Consider the following 20,138-nt stretch of genomic DNA (forward strand, 5'->3'; position numbering starts at 1 on the left):
TCACTGTATGTGTATTCATGTGTGCACATTATTTCTCTTGTAGAGCGGATCCCAAAAAAATAGACTTTCCTAGTGAACCCTCTCATGGTGAGCATTCAGGCAACTTCGTTTTGAAACACCATTGTGGATTGGATGTTTACACTCTGACCGAGAAATCACAAGGGGAGGCTCATATGAACATGGAGAGCAATATTGAACAGCTAAAGCAATATATCCAGAGACATTCCGATTGTCTGGTGAGTCAGTGAACAAAGTCCAGGTTTAATATAATATATTAAAGTGTATGTAATGCATAAAAGCGTACATATGTATGTGTGTACCTGGAAAAAGAATTTAGGGGAATGCGCCCATAGTGCAAATCATTTTTTATTTTATGCATGCATCATTAGACACAAACAGGTAAAAGGTAAGTGTGTTCCCGTACCAGATGAGACCCACACTTTGGGCCAGTCACAGAGCATAAAAAACATCCACCAGGCAAACCTCCGCCTCTGTGTACGAACGCCAGGACCATGCACCGCGCCGATACTCCGGACCCGTCTGGCCACTCGCAGCGGACACAGGGAGAAGACGGCCGAGTGGAACAAAAGCACACACGTCTGGCAGGCTCCGCCCCAACGCGTTTCGTGGATACTTCGTCAGGAGGCTGGCCTGTCAGACGTCCGTAATCTATTTAAAAGCCCCCATCTTAATTAAACACAGGTGGTATGAATCATCAATGACTATTTCTCCTTCATCCACTAGGGGCCACTGGAGTGTAGTTACAATGGGGAAATAGTAGGCAGTAATTGGGAGCTGGCACTTTAAAATTCTCACACTGTGGCTAGCTCCTCCCCTACTATCTCCCCTCCAAGCCAGTCTTAGTTAGTGCCCGATGTGAGCTGGTTCACTTGGGTTTAGCTGAAGAAATTTTTCTTTTTTCTTTATTATTTTATTTTTCTTTCTTACACTCACAGACTGGCAGCTCTGCCACTGCCAGTCTGCACCGCGGGAGCTGCCGGCGGGGTCCCATCGCAGCTGCGTGCGGCTCGGTATGGGCCCCGGCTGAGGGAGACACTGAGCTCTCCTGAGTTGGCCGGACACCGCTGCGTGCGGCGCGTGTCGGGGCCGCTCCACCAGCAGAAGATTCCGGCAGCATGGCAGCGGTAAGTCTCAAAAGTGGCCGGACACCGCTGCGTGCGGCGCGTGTCGGGGCCGCTCCACCAGCAGGAGTATAAGGGGCCGGACACCGCTGCGTGTCGGGGCCGCTCTGTCGAGCAGTGTAACACCGCTAAGTGCGGCGTGTATCGGGAAGGACAGCAGTGAGTACAATCTCTCCCCCCCTCCTTCCATGATTTATTATTTTACACTGTCTGTTTTAATGTTTGCATATGTGGCCCCCTATACCGGAGCGTATAAAGGGCGCATTTGGGGTTTTAGATGGGAGCTTCAGCCCGCTCTGTAAGCGGGCTCAGTGATCTCCACTCCCCGGCCGCAGAGTTTATTTTTACATAGCACTCTCCGCTCCCCGGCCGCAGCATACAGGCGGCCGGGGAGATACAGGCGCTTCCCGCTTCATGTGCAGCGGGTTTCATTTTTGAAATTGGCGCCGGAGCGGGGGGGGCGGAGCTAACTCCCGCGCTGTGCGCTCTCCGCTCCCGGCCGCGGCAGCTGCAGCAGCACGTACAAGTCCCCATTCGCTCCAGCAGCGCGTACTCCGGCCTCTCCACCACCTCCGCTCCACGGTCGCTCCAGTACCTCCGCTCCCCTGCCGCTCCGGCACATTTTAAAGGTGAGGCTGATATTCCCGCTTTGCTCAGCGGGCTCCCGGCGGCGGCTCCCAGCGCTCATTGTCACAAAGGGGGATTTTAGTTTTCTGTGCAGGGAGATAAGATATTGTGTATATCTCACTTTGGCAGCCATTCCTTCCTGCATGAGAGTCCTCTGCCCGGCATTCCATACAGGCTGTAGATCAGGGAGCCTGCTATATAACAGGAGCTGGGGATCAGCTCAGCTCATTAAGGATTTAAATCTAGTGTGCAATAACAGTTTTTCACACAGTATTTATCTACCCTGTTGGGTGTTTGTTTGTGTATATAGATTTTTGTATGTGTGCGGGTGTATGTATATATGTGTATATATATATTTATATATATATATATATATATGCATACAATACCATATATAGGGGGTAAAAACAAACCACTTCCGCAATGTTTTATAACGACAAAATGCCCCGCCTTGCCACATAACACTTTCCCCCATCTCTTCTCGCAGGCTGGCCACCATTTGAAAAGCCAGCGGAACCTCCGAAAACATCTGGTGCACCTAAATTAGCGGTACACTACATACAGGGCGGGGTGTTGCCTTCCCTTATTATTCCTTGGTGTCACTGGGTACTAAGGCTATTGGCAATTTGGGAAATGTGTATATATAAAACAGTGTGGCTCAGCACACTAATCCCCTAAACACCCAACCACAGAGGCCTGGGTTCAAGTACCACAACAGATACTTTAAGGCACAAATAGCGCTGCGGCTCAGTGCGCTAGTAGCGGGTATCTCAACAGGGGGACCGGGGTTTTGAATCCCAACCAAAAAAAAAAACTTTAAGGGGAGCTCCTATGGCCTAGTGGCTAAGACTCCTGTCCCACAGCGCAGCGCTACGGGTTCACTAGAAAGTTTATATGGAATTGTGTAGGTCTCTACACATTATAGTGCAGACCTTACATAGCGCTGTGTTTATTTAACCCACCTTTTCTCCTTTCGTTTGTCTCACCTGGGATAGTCAAAGAATTCCCTCTTAGGTGTGAAGTATGCGGTGGGGCCATCTGCTTAGCCCTCCACGCACCTGCAGAACACTCCTGTATGAACAGCTCAGATTACGCAGGTAATGTCACTATTAACCAGAGACCTTGTACGTCATTTCACCTCTCCAGGTTTCTAAAAGAACCTTGCTAGCCTCCCAGATTACACGACTCGGCAGTGGTAAGGCCCCTCTGGGAGGAGGCGAGAGATGCCCAGGATACAGAGGATGTCTGTTTTCGGTGCAGTCTCAACCAGTGTCTCAGAATATCCAGGTGCATTATACAGCAGTTCGTCTGATACTGCAGGTAAAGAAGGCGGACACGTCAGGTCCATCAGGGTTCGACGCCGATGACGAAATGGTCCAGTTTCGGATGAGCTGGACAGGCTCCGGTAGGCGGCTTGCAGACACCCGCATACACAATTTCAGGTATAAAACAATGTTTGTTTTCCTATCCTTTCCCCGCAGACGGAGGGAAATGGTATCAGAACCTCTCCAGGGTTTACCCCTCGATGTATCACTGGTCCAACAAGCTGCCGTTTTCCTGAGGCAACATTGCTCAGGTATCCATCGAAGACACATATACGGCAGCCGGGTTCTACCTTGTCCGGAGCAGGTAGGTTGTGGACCAATTGTTCTCTAGGTTACAGGATATTTCGCATCAGGATCAACTGATATTTTGGTACAGGTCAGAATCACGATTCTGCTTTATTTTCTTTGGAGGTCTCCACGTCTGCAGACTCGGAACCTGCATTTTCGCTTGGGCTGTCTTAACCCGACGACCTCTGGGGCTGCGACAGTGACAGGTGAACATGAAATCCTACGGGGCAGATGGTTCAGGGGACGGAACTTTCTGCAGGATTTCTTGAACCATTGGAGGTAAGTCCACTTTTCTTTCTCCTACTGCTGCCCCAGCTTCAGGACAGACCTTTACCGGTTTTTCCTCTAGATCTTTCCGTGCCTTTCAAGCTTTCGACTCCACACACGATATCTCCGTCGCCAGCGGATCTCAGGGTGACAGGCTGAAGCAGCGGTTCAGCATCCTCGGTCCAGTCTGAGTTTAGGTCATCCTATACACCCACTACAGGTCAAACCTTCCTACCACCTGGAGGGTCCCAGGGTTGGCACATGTCGGTACTGAGAAGGATTGGGCGGTTACAGACTAGATTTTGCAGTACAACTGTTTCAGGAGTCAAGAGAGTCATACTGCAGGCGGCACTCCATATGCTTCTAACCGCAAAGGATGTTGATCCCTGTTTCTCACATATCCTTTGAATCGGGACAGTTCTCAGGCCTTTGTTTTCTGTTCACGTTCCGAAGCCAGTTGGCTAGGCCAGGCCTATTCTGGCCTTACAATCCTTTCAGTCTGTGATTGCTAGTTTTGAACAAGAAAGGGTGTTTTACGTGTCCCTTGTCTTCAGGGATGCCTGTTTACTGATTTCCGTTGGACGGGCTTTTCTCAGATTCGCATTACAGGATTCTCATTTTCACTGTCAGTCCTTTCCTTTCGGTCTCTCTTCCGCTCCCACAGGGTTCAGGAAGATCACACAATAACTCTTTTTCAAGGACAGTAGGTGACGTTGGTTCCCTAATGGGACAATCTACTGCTACTATCCCACTCTGTACATTAGGTGGCTTCTGAATATCCGGAGGATCCAGGAGCTTCTGGTTCGACACAGATCCAATCTATGCTCCTCGTAGACGTTTCTCAACACGGTTCGTCAGAGGATTTTTCCTTCCTCGGGACCAGGTACTCTATTCCTTCAGTCAAGTTGCGACGCAATGAGTGGTCGCCTACATTCCTCTCTGAGCGGGGGAGAACAATCTTCTTTCCAGGTCAAGCTACCAGGTCAGACTCCCGGGTGAGGGAACATTCCCCGGAGTTTTGTCAGCCGGTCCGCTGTGGGCGGAGATTTCGGATCGACCTCAGGGCGTTCTGACTGACTCTTTAACCCTTTACTACTCTCGGACGTGAGCTCTGGCGGCAGTAGCCGAGGAGGCCCTCAGGGCTCCGGGGAGTTTTCTGGTTACTCTATCCTGCCTCCTTTTCTATTTCTACCTCATGTTCGGTAACACAGGAGGGAATTATGTGTGCTAGTCCTCTCGGTGGCGCTGGTTGGGCCACGCATGACTTGAAGATACAGATACACCTGTTGTCAGTAGAGGAGCCTGGGCTCCTACCTCGACTGGACTGTCTACTTCAACAGGGTCCTTTGCTTTGTTCAATCTTACACTTGTTTCGTTTAACTGGGTGACTGTTCACGAGACCTCAGAAGGGAGGAGTTCCCTAGTTCGGTTAGGCCTACTGGGCACCGATTTCAGAAGTCTGTTACCTCTTCTCGCTTTTGCCACTTTTGGAAAACTTTATGGGACATAATAAGGATAAAAGGGGTTTTCCCCTTCTTTCAGTTACCATTCATCTTTGGTTTCTCTGGGAGGTTTGGCTCCGCTGCGCTTCAGACCACAATGACCGGAATTTTAGCTCTCTGCCTTTTTCGGTTTTCTTCCAAAAGAAATTGGCCTGGCGGCCGTAAGTTCGGGCTCTCTTTCAGGGAGTACTCTATTGGCAACTCCCCCGACTGAGCTTCGGCCTCAGCAGTAGTTTCTTCCAGAGGGGATGTCCATTTTTCATATAAATCTGACACTAGTGTTTTTCGGTCCTCTTTGAATGCTTGTCAGGGCTCGCCGACTCTCTCTACAGAGGTCTTCAGCTATTCGACGAAGTGTTTTTCTTCTTTGTCTCTGTACGATGCTCCCGTGCTAAATAGCCGGGGTTCCAGCATACGCTGGGCCGTTGGATACATCTTGTGTGCTGTTTTGCAACAATTTAAATGTTGCAACACTGTAGTGCAATACCTGTAAAAAGAAAAGGATTAGTAATGTTTACAGCTCCTTTAGTGATTATTTCCAGTCCTGCCGGATTATTTTATATGAAACCGGCTCCTTATCCCATAAAGATATTTGTACGGGGTGACGGTGACCCTATCTTTCCCTATACTACCCACCTTGTATATAGCAGCGGTGGGGACGAGGTCCTTATTCCAAGCGGTAAGATGAGTGTTTCTTCGTGACCGCTGTATGTCTTTGATCCGTCTTCAATGTCCCGTGCTTTGCTGCGACGGCTGCCCTGAATTCCGGCTTGTGAAACGGAGAGGAGAGGAGACTGATGATTTCCTCTGTGTGCTCCGTCTCCAGTACACCGTGTCTTGCTGTTACCGGCGCTCGGAATCCCGGCTATTGAGACGGACGGGAGGGATGTTTCTTCTGTGCACTCTTGTGGGGTTAAGAGTGCCTGGACTGGTTTAGCTTCCAACGCGTTTCGGACTGCACGTCCTTTATCGAGGATGTCACTGGTTTAGCCTATCTTCTTATTTATATAAAAAACTTTATTGAGTAATTGGTAAAAACGGGGTAGTCCCTCCCCGGAAGTGATGTAAAAAAAAAGGTGGTTTACACATGGCCCAGTTAAAAGAATCAGGTATTGCACTATAAAGATGTTGCACTTATAAAAAGTATTGCACTTATAAAAAAATATATAATAAAAAATGTTTTAAATGAATGTTCAATTAGAAGGAAAAAATTATTTTATAAGTATATAATTTTCTAAAAAATGTATATGTTTTTTGTTTCTTATTATTTTTTTATTTTTTTATTTTTTTAAAAAAACATTAAGTTCTATGTCCACATTGAGTCCTGTTGGTTGAAGTGTCTGTAAGTTGAAGATCCATTCCGTTTCTTTCTTTTTCAGTGAATCAGAAATATTTCCTCCTCTCCAAAAAGGTTGAATTTTTTGGATTCCTATGAATTTTAATTCACTGGGATTTTTGTTATGATAGTCCAAAAAATGTTTTGAAACACTGTGTGTTTGTAATCCTTTTTTTATGTTGTTTATGTGTTCCATAATTCGAGTTTTTAATTTTCTTTTAGTCTGTCCTACATATTGTAGATGACAAGGGCATTCCAGTAGGTATATAACACCTTCTGTGTTGCAACTGATGGCATCTCTTATTTTGTATTGTTTTTTTGTGACATGAGATATGAATAGTTTTTCTGGACGTGTAGATGTGTTATTGGTGGTTTTACAAGCCGAACAGTTTAAACAAAAGCTGTGTCCCTCATTCCTCACTGTTCTTTTATTTGTTATAGTGGAGGGTATATAGCTTTTGGTCAATTCTTGTTTGAGGTTTCTTGCTCTTCTGTATATTACTTTCGGCTTCTCCGGTAGGAATTCTGCAAGCTGTGTGTCCAATTTTAATATCGGCCAATGTTTATGTAAGATTTTTTCAAAACAATGATGTTGGCTGTTATACTGAGTGATAAAAGCCATTTGAAATTCGTTCGATTCCTGTTTTAATTTGTATTGTATTAGATCTTTTCTTTCTATGCCTCTAAGTTTTTCTATTTCTTGTTGAAGGGTTGTGTCTTTATATCCTTTTTCCGTAAATTGCTGTTTTAATTGATCTACTTGTATCTTATTATATATTTTTTTATAAGTGCAATACTTTTTATAAGTGCAACATCTTTATAGTGCAATACCTGATTCTTTTAACTGGGCCATGTGTAAACCACCTTTTTTTTTACATCACTTCCGGGGAGGGACTACCCCGTTTTTACCAATTACTCAATAAAGTTTTTTATATAAATAAGAAGATAGGCTAAACCAGTGACATCCTCGATAAAGGACGTGCAGTCCGAAACGCGTTGGAAGCTAAACCAGTCCAGGCACTCTTAACCCCACAAGAGTGCACAGAAGAAACATCCCTCCCGTCCGTCTCAATAGCCGGGATTCCGAGCGCCGGTAACAGCAAGACACGGTGTACTGGAGACGGAGCACACAGAGGAAATCATCAGTCTCCTCTCCTCTCCGTTTCACAAGCCGGAATTCAGGGCAGCCGTCGCAGCAAAGCACGGGACATTGAAGACGGATCAAAGACATACAGCGGTCACGAAGAAACACTCATCTTACCGCTTGGAATAAGGACCTCGTCCCCACCGCTGCTATATACAAGGTGGGTAGTATAGGGAAAGATAGGGTCACCGTCACCCCGTACAAATATCTTTATGGGATAAGGAGCCGGTTTCATATAAAATAATCCGGCAGGACTGGAAATAATCACTAAAGGAGCTGTAAACATTACTAATCCTTTTCTTTTTACAGGTATTGCACTACAGTGTTGCAACATTTAAATTGTTGCAAAACAGCACACACATTGTCACAAGCGCCTTGTTTTAGTATCTGTTTGACTTGTTTATTTTTATTCAGGGCAGCTAAAACACTTAAATCCCGGCAACAGCGCGGTTATTCTTATTTCTTACCGTTGGATACATCTGACCATCAGACAGTCTTCTTGGCGGTTGCTAGGGAGCCTCCGTTTTCCATTTCAGCGCACTTTACGCGCGTTGTAAGACCTTCGTGGGCGGCTGCCCGTGTGGTCTCCATGAATACTTTGTCGGGCGGCTACTTGGTCGGACCGACATTCGTTTTGTCAAATTCTACAAGTTTGACACTTTTGCGGCCTCTGCATCACAGTTTGGCCGAGCAGTTTTTACAGGACTCTCAGCGCTCTCCCACCCGTTTTTGGGAGCTCTGGGACGTCCCCATTGTAACTACACTCCAGTGGCCCCTAGTGGATGAAGGAGAAATCAGGATTTTGGTACTTACCGATAAATCCCTTTCTCCGATTCCACAGGGGCCACTGGACGCCCGCCCAGCGCTGTTCCTCCTTGTTTTTTGCTTAAAGGTTTGCAGATCACCATATGACTGCTTGTTGAGTTCAGACTAGCCTGGTTTTTGTCAGGTTCTGTTCCAGGTTTAGTTTGGGTTATCCTGGTTTACAGGGCGTCATTAACCTCCTCTACCTTAAGGTTTGTTTATTCCATCTTTCATCGGGCACAGTTTTACGTAGACTGGCTTGGAGGGGAGATAGTAGGGGAGGAGCTAGCCACAGTGTGAGAATTTTAAAGTGCCAGCTCCCAATTACTGCCTACTATTTCCCCATTGTAACTACACTCCAGTGGCCCCTGTGGAATCGGAGAAAGGGATTTATCGGTAAGTACCAAAATCCTGATTTATGTCTCCAACGCGCTTTATAAAAGCAGTTTTAACATAGATATATAGCGCGTGGGTTCAGATAATAATAACATCTGCATGGAAGTATATAAACAGACAAACTGTTTAACTATATAAAACACAATAAAAATAATACGTCATAAACAAATACATAATAAAAAGGAAAAATATTTTTAATTGACTGCTAGATGGAACATCACATCAAACATACATGGTGGTTTCCCTTAGTAACCTGGAAGCACATATGTCTCATTTCTACCGCCTCCACGTCTGTGTATATATGTGAGTTAGTCACTATTCCTATCATGAGGAGAAAATAACAATCTGTAAGATCCCATTTGAAAATAAAGACAGGCATATATTGCACTCTCCATTTTAAAACGAAGTATATATATATATATATATATATATATATATATATATATATATCTTTCTTATATAGTCATTGAAGAAGTATCTATATTAAGAATAAATTCATGAAAGAATGACTATATTCCCTATATTTAGAGATGTAGATATATAGCACACAAGACAAAAGGACAAAGAATACAATTATCACATGCCGCATAGCTTTAAATGAACAGATATTATTTCTCCCATTTTTTATCTCAAACAGGTTCTATAGACTATTGGGTCAGATAAATCCGAAGGATCCACACCTTCTGTTGTTAGCAGAATTATACACATCAGTTAGAAGCATTATTTATAAGCTTTAAACAGAGCTACAGGCTGAACGTTGTCATCAGCCACAAGCCTCTGGGGAATTGCTGCGGTGTCCATTACACCAGTGCCAACAGCATAAGGTCCACTACCTGTGAACTGTGAATGAACTATTGAAAGACTATCAGCGCACCTGTACATAGTTTATTTCAGCATATGTATGTGTGTGTTTATATATGTATAGATTGTATGGGTTGGGTATGGGTGACCGGTGGTCAGGATCCCGGAAGGGCATCATACCGACGCTGCAATCCCGGCCGCCAGAATGCCGGCAGGGGGGCGAATGCTAAAAAGCTCCATGCAGAGTCGCTGCGCTGCGGGCTCGATGGCTTGCGCTTGCCACAGGTTCTGTTCCCACTCTATGGGACACCCAAGAGTGGGAATTGTCCTGGGCCCCCTGCCGGCATTCTGGCGGCCGGGATCCCGACATCGGTATGCTGACCGCCGGGATCATTACTACATCCCGATTCTCTCTCTCTCTCTCTCTCTCTCTATATATATATATATATATATATATATATATATATATTTCTCTGACGTCCTAGTGGATGCTGGGAACTCCGTAAGGACCATGGGGAATAGCGGCTCCGCAGGGGACTGGGCACAAAAGTAAAGCTTTAGGACTACCTGGTGTGCACTGGCTCCTCCCCCTATGACCCTCCTCCAAGCCTCAGTTAGATTTTTGTGCCCGGCCGAGAAGGGTGCACACTAGGGGCTCTCCTGAGCTTCTTAGTGAAAGTTTAGTTTTAGGTTTTTTATTTTCAGTGAGACCTGCTGGCAACAGGCTCACTGCATCGAGGGACTAAGGGGAGAAGAAGCGAACCTGCCTGCTTGCAGCCAGCTTGGGCTTCTTAGGCTACTGGACACCATTAGCTCCAGAGGGACCGAACACAGGCCCAGCCTCGGAGCTCGGTCCCAGAGCCGCGCCGCCGGCCCCCTTACAGAGCCAGAAGCAAGAAGAGGTCCGGAAAAATCGGCGGCAGAAGACATCAGTCTTCAACAAGGTAGCGCACAGCACTGCAGCTGTGCGCCATTGTTACTCAGGCACACTTTACACTTCGGTCACTGAGGGTGCAGGGCGCTAGGGGGGGGCGCCCTGAGCAGCAATGTAAACACCTTGGCTGGCATAAATACACCACATATAACCCCCAGGGCTATATGGATGTATTTTAACCCCTGCCAGAACTCACCAAAAAGCGGGAGAAAAGGCCGCCGAGAAGGGGGCGGAGCCTATCTCCTCAGCACACGGGCGCCATTTTCCATCACAGCTCCGCTGGAAGGACGTCTCCCTGACTCTCCCCTGCAGTCCTGCACTACAGAAAAGGGTAAAAAAGAGAGGGGGGCACTAATTTGGCGCAGTTTTAATACTAACAGCAGCTATAAAGGGAAAAGCACATTTTATAGTGGTATTCCTGTCTATATATAGCGCTCTGGTGTGTGCTGGCATACTCTCCCTCTGTCTCCCCAAAGGGCTAGTGGGGTCCTGTCCTCTATCAGAGCATTCCCTGTGTGTGTGCGGTGTGTCGGTACGATTGTGTCGACATGTTTGAGGAGGAAAATGAGATGGAGGCGGAGCAATTGCCTATTATAGAGTTGTCACCCCCTAGGGAGTCGACACCTGAGTGGATGAGCTTATGGAAGGAATTGCGTGACAGTGTCAGCTCTTTACGACAGACAGTTGACGACATGAGACAGCCGGCTACTCAGCTTGTGCCTGTCCAGGGGTCTCAAACGCCATCAGGGGCTTTAAAACGCCCGTTACCTCAAATGGCAGACACAGACACGGATACTGACTCCAGTGTCGATGATGAGGAGACAAACGTGACTTCCACTAGGGCCACACGTTACATGATTGAAGCAATGAAAAATGTATTGCATATCTCTGATAATACAAGTACCACTAAAAAGGGTATTATGTTTGGTGAGAAAAAACTGCCTGTAGTTTTTCCTGTATCCGAGGAATTAAATGAAGTGTGTGATGAGGCGTGGGTTTCCCCCGATAAAAAAACTGATAATTCCTAAAAGGTTATTGGCATCGTACCCTTTCCCGCCAGAGGATAGGGCACGTTGGGAAACACCCCCTAGGGTGGATAAAGCGCTCACACGCTTGTCTAAACAGGTAGCACTGCCCTCTCCTGATACGGCCGCCCTAAAGGAACCTGCCGATAGAAAGCTGGAGAATATCCTAAAATGTATATACACTCACACGGGTGTTATACTGCGACCAGCAATCGCATCAGCCTGGATGTGCAGTGCGGGCCTGGCGTGGTCGGATTCCCTGACTGAAAATATTGATACCCTAGATAGGGACAGTATATTACTGACTATAGAGCATTTGAAGGATGCATTTCTATATATACGTGATGCACAGAGGGATATTTGCCGACTGGCATCAAGAGTTAGCGCGCTGTCCATTTCTGCAAGAAGTGGTTTATGGACGCGGCAGTGGTCAGGTGATGCGGATTCTAAAAGGCACATGGAAGTATTGCCTTATAAGGGGGAGGAGTTATTTGGGGTAGGTCTATCAGACCTGGTAGCCACGGCAACTGCTGGAAAATCCACATTTTTACCCCAGGTAGCTTCTCAACCTAAGAAGACGCCGTATTATCAGGCGCAGTCCTTTCGGCCCCATAAGGGCAAGCGGGCAAAAGGCGCCTCATTTCTGCCCCGTGGCAGAGGGAGAGGAAAAAGGCTGCAACAAACAGCCAGTTCCCAGGAACAAAAGCCCTCTCCCGCCTCCGCAAAGTCCTCAGCATGACGCTGGGGCTTTACAAGCGGACTCAGGCACGGTGGGGGCCCGTCTCAAGAAGTTCAGTGCGCAGTGGGCCCACTCGCAAGTGGACCCCTGGATCCTTCAGGTGGTATCTCAGGGGTACAAATTGGAATTCGAGACGTCTCCCCCTCGCCGTTTTCTAAAGTCTGCTTTACCGACGTCTCCCTCAGACAGGGAGGCAGTATTGGAAGCCATTCACAAGCTATATTCCCAGCAGGTGATAATCAAGGTACCCCTCCTACAACAGGGAAAGGGGTACTATTCCACACTATTTGTGGTACCGAAGCCGGACGGCTCGGTGAGACCAATTTTAAACCTAAAATCCTTGAACACTTACATACAAAGGTTCAAATTCAAGATGGAGTCACTCAGAGCAGTGATTGCAAACCTGGAAGAAGGGGACTATATGGTGTCTCTGGACATCAAAGATGCTTACCTACATGTCCCAATTTACCCTTCTCTCCAAGGGTACCTCAGGTTTGTGGTACAGAACTGTCACTATCAGTTTCAGACGCTGCCGTTTGGATTGTCCACGGCACCCCGGGTCTTTACCAAGGTAATGACCGAAATGATGATACTCCTTCGAAGGAAGGGAGTTTTAGTTATCCCTTACTTGGACGATCTCCTGATAAGGGCAAGATCCAGGGAACAGTTGGAAGTCGGAGTAGCACTATCTCAGATAGTGCTGCGCCAGCACGGTTAGATTCTCAATATTCCAAAATCGCAGCTGATCCCGACGACACGACTTCTATTCCTAGGGATGATCCTGGACACAGTCTAGAAAAAGGTGTTTCTCCCGGAGGAGAAAGCCAGGGAGTTATCCAAACTAGTCAGACATATCCTAAAACCAGGCCAAGTCTCAGTGCATCAATGCACAAGGGTCCTGGGAAAGATGGTGGCTTCTTACGAAGCAATCCCATTCGGCAGATTCCACGCAAGAACCTTCCAGTGGGATCTGCTAGACAAATGGTCCGGGTCGCATCTTCAGATGCATCAGCGGATAATCTTGTTACCAAGGACAAGGGTGTCTCTCCTGTGGTGGTTGCAGAGTGCTCATCTTCTAGAGGGCCGCAGATTCGGCATTCAGGACTGGGTCCTGGTGACCACGGATGCCAGCCTGAGAGGCTGGGGAGCAGTCACACAGGGAAGAAATTTCCAGGGCTTGTGGTCAAGCCTGGAGACATCACTTCACATAAATATCCTGGAGCTAAGGGCCATCTACAATGCTCTAAGCCTAGCAAGACCTCTGCTTCAAGGTCAGCCGGTGCTGATCCAGTCAGACAACATCACGGCAGTCGCCCACGTAAACAGACAGGGCGGCACAAGAAGCAGGAGGGCAATGTCAGAAGTTGCAAGGATTCTTCGCTGGGCGGAAAATCATGTGATAGCACTGTCAACAGTGTTCATTCCGGGAGTGGACAACTGGGAAGCAGACTTCCTCAGCAGACACGACCTCCACCCGGGAGAGTGGGGACTTCACCCAGAAGTCTTCCACATGATTGTGTACCGTTGGGAAAAACCAAAGGTGGAAATGATGGCGTCCCGCCTCAACAAAAAACTAGACCGGTATTGCGCCAGGTCAAGGGACCCTCAGGCAATAGCTGTGGACGCTCTGGTAACACCGTGGGTGTACCAGTCAGTGTATGTGTTCCCTCCTCTGCCTCTCATACCCAAGTTACTGAGAATCATAAGAAGGAGAGGAGTAAGGACTATACTCGTGGCTCCGGATTGGCCAAGAAGGACTTGGTACCCGGAACTTCAAGAGATGCTCACAGAGGACCCGTGGCCTCTACCTCTAAGAAGGGACCTGCTCCAGCAGGGACCCTGTCTGTTCCAAGACTTACCGCGGCTGCGTTTGACGGCATGGCGGTTGAACGCCGGATCCTGAAGGAAAAAGGCATTCCGGATGAAGTCATCCCTACCCTGATCAAAGCCAGGAAGGATGTAACCGTACAGCATTATCACCGTATTTGGCGTAAATATGTTGCGTGGTGCGAGGCCAGGAAGGCCCCTACAGAGGAATTTCAACTGGGTCGTTTCCTGCATTTCCTGCAAACAGGACTGTCTATGGGCCTAAAATTAGGGTCCATTAGGGTTCAAATTTCGGCCCTGTCGATTTTCTTCCAGAAAGAACTGGCTTCAGTTCCTGAAGTTCAGACGTTTGTCAAGGGGGTACTGCATATACAGCCTCCTTTTGTGCCTCCAGTGGCACCTTGGGATCTCAATGTAGTTTTGGGGTTCCTAAAATCACATTGGTTTGAACCACTCACCACTGTGGACTTAAAATATCTCACATGGAAAGTGGTAATGCTGTTGGCCCTGGCTTCAGCCAGGCGTGTCTCAGAATTGGCGGCTTTATCCTATAAAAGCCCTTACCTAATTTTTCATACGGACAGGGCAGAATTGAGGACACGTACTCAATTTCTCCCTAAGGTGGTTTCAGCGTTTCACTTGAACCAGCCTATTGTGGTACCTGCGGCTACTAGGGACTTGGAGGACTTCAAGTTGCTGGACGTAGTCAGGGCCCTGAAAATATATGTTTCCAGGACGGCTGGAGTCAGAAAATCTGACTCGCTGTTTATCCTGTATGCACCCAACAAGCTGGGTGCTCCTGCTTCTAAGCAGACTATTGCTCGTTGGATTTGTAGTACAATTCAGCTTGCACATTCTGTGGCAGGCCTGCCACAGCCAAAATCTGTAAAAGCCCATTCCACAAGGAAGGTGGGCTCATCTTGGGCGGCTGCCCGAGGGGTCTCGGCTTTACAACTTTGCCGAGCAGCTACTTGGTCAGGGGCAAACACGTTTGCTAAATTCTACAAATTTGATACCCTGGCTGAGGAGGACCTGGAGTTCTCTCATTCGGTGCTGCAGAGTCATCCGCACTCTCCCGCCCGTTTGGGAGCTTTGGTATAATCCCCATGGTCCTTACGGAGTTCCCAGCATCCACTAGGACGTCAGAGAAAATAAGAATTTACTTACCGATAATTCTATTTCTCGTAGTCCGTAGTGGATGCTGGGCGCCCATCCCAAGTGCGGATTGTCTGCAATACTTGTACATAGTTATTGTTACAAAAATCGGGTTATTATTGTTGTGAGCCATCTTTTCAGAGGCTCCTCTGTTATCATGCTGTTAACTGGGTTCAGATCACAGGTTGTACGGTGTGATTGGTGTGGCTGGTATGAGTCTTACCCGGGATTCAAAATCCTTCCTTATTGTGTACGCTCGTCCGGGCACAGTATCCTAACTGAGGCTTGGAGGAGGGTCATAGGGGGAGGAGCCAGTGCACACCAGGTAGTCCTAAAGCTTTACTTTTGTGCCCAGTCTCCTGCGGAGCCGCTATTCCCCATGGTCCTTACGGAGTTCCCAGCATCCACTACGGACTACGAGAAATAGAATTATCGGTAAGTAAATTCTTATTTTCTCTGACGTCCTAAGTGGATGCTGGGACTCCGTAAGGACCATGGGGAATAGCGGCTCCGCAGGAGACTGGGCACAACTAAAGAAAGCTTTAGGACTACCTGGTGTGCACTGGCTCCTCCCTCCATGACCCTCCTCCAGACCTCAGTTAGAATTTTGTGCCCGGCTGAGCTGGATGCACACTAGGGGCTCTCCTGAGCTCCTAGAAAAAGAAAGTTTATTTTAGGTTTTTTTATTTTCAGTGAGATCTGCTGGCAACAGACTCACTGCTACGAGGGACTAAGGGGAGAGAAGCGAACCTACCTGCTTGCAGCTAGCTTGGGCTTCTAAGGCTACTGGACACCATTAGCTCCAGAGGGATCGAACACAGGGCCCGACCTCGATCGTCCGTTCCCGGAGCCGCGCCGCCGTCCCCCTTACAGAGCCAGAAGCAAGAAGAGTCCTGGAAATCGGCGGCAGAAGACTTTGGTCTTCAAACAAGGTAGCGCACAGCACTGCAGCTGTGCGCCATTGCTTCCTATGCACACCTCACACTCCGGTCACTGATGGGTGCAGGGCGCCCTGGGCTGCAATATTAAGTACCTTGGCTGGCAAAAAAACACATAATATAGTCATAGAGACTATATATGTGTAAAATACCCCTGCCAGATATACATAGAAAAAAGCGGGAGAAGTCTGCCGAAAAAGGGGCGGGGCTATCTCCCTCAGCACACTGGCGCCATTTTCCCTCACAGCTTCGCTGGAAGGATCGCTCCCAGGCTCTCCCCTGCAGTTTCCAGACTACATAGGGTAAAAAAGAGAGGGGGGGCACTAAATTTAGGCGCAATATTGTGTATACAAGCAGCTATTGGGAAAAATCACTCAGTTATAGTGTTAATCCCTGTGTTATATAGCGCTGTTGGTGTGTGCTGGCATACTCTCTCTCTGTCTCCCCAAAGGGCTTTGTGGGGTCCTGTCCTCAGTCAGAGCATTCCCTGTGTGTGTGCGGTGTGTCGGTACGGCTGTGTCGACATGTTTGATGAGGAGGCTTATGTGGAGGCGGAGCAAGTGCCGATAAATGTGATGTCACCCCCTGCGGGGCCGACACCTGAGTGGATGGACTTGTGGAAGGAATTACGTGAAAGTGTCAACTCCTTACATAAAAGGTTTGACGACATATCAGATGTGGGACAGCCGGCTTCTCAGCTTGTGCCTGCCCAGCTGTCTCAAAAGCCATCAGGGGCTCTAAAATGCCCGCTACCTCAGATGGCAGACACAGATGTCGACACGGATACTGATTCCAGTGTCGACGACGATGAGACAAATGTACATTCCAATAGGGCCACACGTTACATGATTGAGGCAATGAAAAATGTGTTGCACATTTCTGATATTACCCCAGGAACCACAAAAAAGGGTATTATGTTTGGGGAGAAAAAACTACCAGTGGTTTTTCCCCCATCTGAGGAATTAAATGAGGTGTGTAAAGAAGCGTGGGCTTCCCCCGATAAGAAACTGGTAATTTCTAAAAAGTTGCTAATGGCGTACCCTTTCCCGCCAGAGGATAGGTCACGTTGGGAAACATCCCCTAGGGTGGATAAAGCGCTCACACGTCTGTCAAAAAAGGTGGCACTACCGTCTCCGGACACGGCCGCCCTAAAGGAGCCTGCTGATAGGAAGCAGGAGGCTATCCTGAAGTCTGTATATACACACTCAGGTATTATACTGAGACCAGCTATTGCTTCAGCATGGATGTGCAGTGCTGCAGCTGCGTGGTCAGATTCCCTGTCGGAAAATATTGATACCCTAGACAGGGACACTATATTGCTATCCATAGAGCATATAAAAGACGCAGTCTTATACATGAGAGATGCACAGAGGGATATTTGCCGGCTGGCATCTAAAATAAGTGCAATGTCCATTTCTGCCAGGAGAGGATTATGGACTCGGCAGTGGACAGGTGATGCAGATTCTAAAAGGCACATGGAAGTTTTGCCTTATAAGGGTGAGGAGTTGTTCGGGGATGGTCTCTCGGACCTCGTTTCCACAGCAACAGCTGGGAAGTCAGCATTTTTACCCCATGTTCCCTCACAGCCAAAGAAAGCACCGTATTATCAGGTACAGTCCTTTCGGCCCCATAAAGGCAAGCGGGTTAAAGGCGCGTCCTTTCTGCCCAGAGGCAGAGGTAGAGGGAAAAGCTGCAGCATACAGCCAGTTCCCAGGAGCAAAAGTCCTCCCCCGCTTCCTCCAAGTCCACCGCATGACGCTGGGGCTCCACAGGCGGAGCCAGGTACGGTGGGGGCCCGTCTCAAAAACTTCAGCAATCAGTGGGCTCGCTCACGGGTGGATCCCTGGATCCTTCAAGTAGTATCTCAGGGGTACAAGCTGGAATTCGAGACGTCTCCCCCCCGCCGTTTCCTCAAATCTGCCTTGCCAACAACTCCCTCAGGCAGGGAGGCAGTGCTAGAGGCTATTCACAAGCTGTATTCCCAGCAGGTGATAGTCAAGGTGCCCCTCCTTCAACAAGGACGGGGTTACTATTCCACAATGTTTGTGGTACCGAAACCAGACGGTTCGGTGAGACCCATTTTAAATTTGAAATCCTTGAACACATATATAAAAAAATTCAAGTTCAAGATGGAATCGCTCAGGGCGGTTATTTCAAGCCTGGACGAGGCACCAGGAGTACCTCAGATTTGTGGTACAGGATTGTCATTACCAATTCCAGACGTTGCCGTTTGGTCTGTCCACGGCACCGAGGGTATTTACCAAGGTAATGGCCGAAATGATGATACTCCTTCGAAAAAAGGGAGTTTTAATTATCCAGTACTTGGACGATCTCCTGATAAAGGCGAGGTCCAGGGAGCAGTTGTTGGTCGGGGTAGCACTATCTCGGGAGGTGCTACAACAGCACGGTTGGATTCTAAATATTCCAAAGTCACAGCTGGTCCCTACGACACGTCTACTGTTCCTGGGGATGGTTCTGGACACAGAACAGAAAAAGTGTTTCTCCCGGAGGAGAAAGCCAAGGAGCTATCATCTCTAGTCAGAGGCCTCCTGAAACCAAAACAGGTGTCGGTGCATCAGTGCACGCGAGTCCTGGGAAAAATGGTAGCTTCCTACGAAGCAATTCCTTTCGGCAGGTTCCATGCAAGGACTTTTCAGTGGGACCTGTTGGACAAGTAGTCCGGATCGCATCTTCAGATGCATCGGCTGATAACCCTGTCTCCAAGGACCAGGGTGTCTCTGCTGTGGTGGCTGCAAAGTGCTCATCTTCAAGAGGGCCGCAGATTCGGCATACAGGACTGGGTCCTGGTGACCACGGATGCCAGCCTTCGAGGCTGGGGGGCAGTCACACAGGGAAGAAACTTCCAAGGACTATGGTCAAGTCAGGAGACTTCCCTACACATAAATATTCTGGAACTGAGGGCCATTTACAATGCCCTAAGTCAGGCAAAACCCCTGCTTCAAAACCAGCCGGTACTGATCCAGTCAGACAACATCACGGCAGTCGCCCATGTAAACCGGCAGGGCGGCACAAGAAGCAGGACGGCGATGGCAGAAGCCACAAGGATTCTCCAATGGGCGGAAAATCACGTGTTAGCACTGTCAGCAGTGTTCATTCCGGGAGTGGACAACTGGGAAGCAGACTTCCTCAGCAGGCACGACCTCCACCCGGGAGAGTGGGGACTTCATCCAGAAGTCTTCCAACTGATTGTAAACCGTTGGGAAAGGCCACAGGTGGACATGATGGCGTCCCGCCTAAACAAAAAGCTAGAAAGATATTGCGCCAGGTCAAGAGACCCTCAGGCGATAGCTGTGGACGCTCTAGTGACACCGTGGGTGTACCGGTCGGTTTATGTGTTCCCTCCTCTACCTCTCATACCCAAGGTACTGAGGATAATAAGGAGAAGAGGAGTAAGAACTATACTCATTGTTCCGGACTGGCCAAGAAGAGCTTGGTACCCGGAACTTCAAGAAATTATCTGAGGACCCATGGCCTCTGCCGCTCAGACAGGACCTGCTGCAGCAGGGGCCCTGTCTGTTTCAAGACTTACCGCGGCTGCGTTTGACGGCATGGCGGTTGAACACCGGATCCTGAAGGAAAAGGGCATTCCGGAGGAAGTCATTCCTACGCTGATTAAAGCTAGGAAAGAAGTGACCTCAAACCATTATCACCGCATTTGGCGAAAATATGTTGCGTGGTGTGAGGCCAGAAAGGCCCCAACGGAGGAATTTCAGCTGGGCCGTTTTCTGCACTTCCTACAGTCAGGGGTGACTATGGGCCTAAAATTGGGTTCCATTAAGGTCCAGATTTCGGCTCTATCGATTTTCTTCCAGAGAGAACTGGCTTCACTACCTGAAGTTCAGACTTTTGTTAAGGGAGTGCTGCATA

At 48.2% G+C, this 20,138-nt stretch overlaps 1 protein-coding gene across 7 annotated transcripts in view; it reads left to right on the plus strand.

Annotated features, from left to right (window-relative positions):
- Positions 1 to 20,138, plus strand: part of AKAP13 (A-kinase anchoring protein 13) — a 532,570-nt gene that overhangs the window by 295,824 nt on the left and 216,608 nt on the right. For all 7 annotated transcript variants that reach the window (XM_063925738.1, XM_063925741.1, XM_063925740.1 and 4 more), the window contains one exon: positions 44 to 236. In XM_063925738.1, the coding sequence (XP_063781808.1) occupies positions 44 to 236 (193 nt within the window). The remainder of the gene's footprint in view (positions 1 to 43; positions 237 to 20,138) is intronic.

Source organism: Pseudophryne corroboree, chromosome 6 (genome assembly GCF_028390025.1).
Source record: "Pseudophryne corroboree isolate aPseCor3 chromosome 6, aPseCor3.hap2, whole genome shotgun sequence".
Taxonomy (NCBI): domain Eukaryota; kingdom Metazoa; phylum Chordata; class Amphibia; order Anura; family Myobatrachidae; genus Pseudophryne; species Pseudophryne corroboree.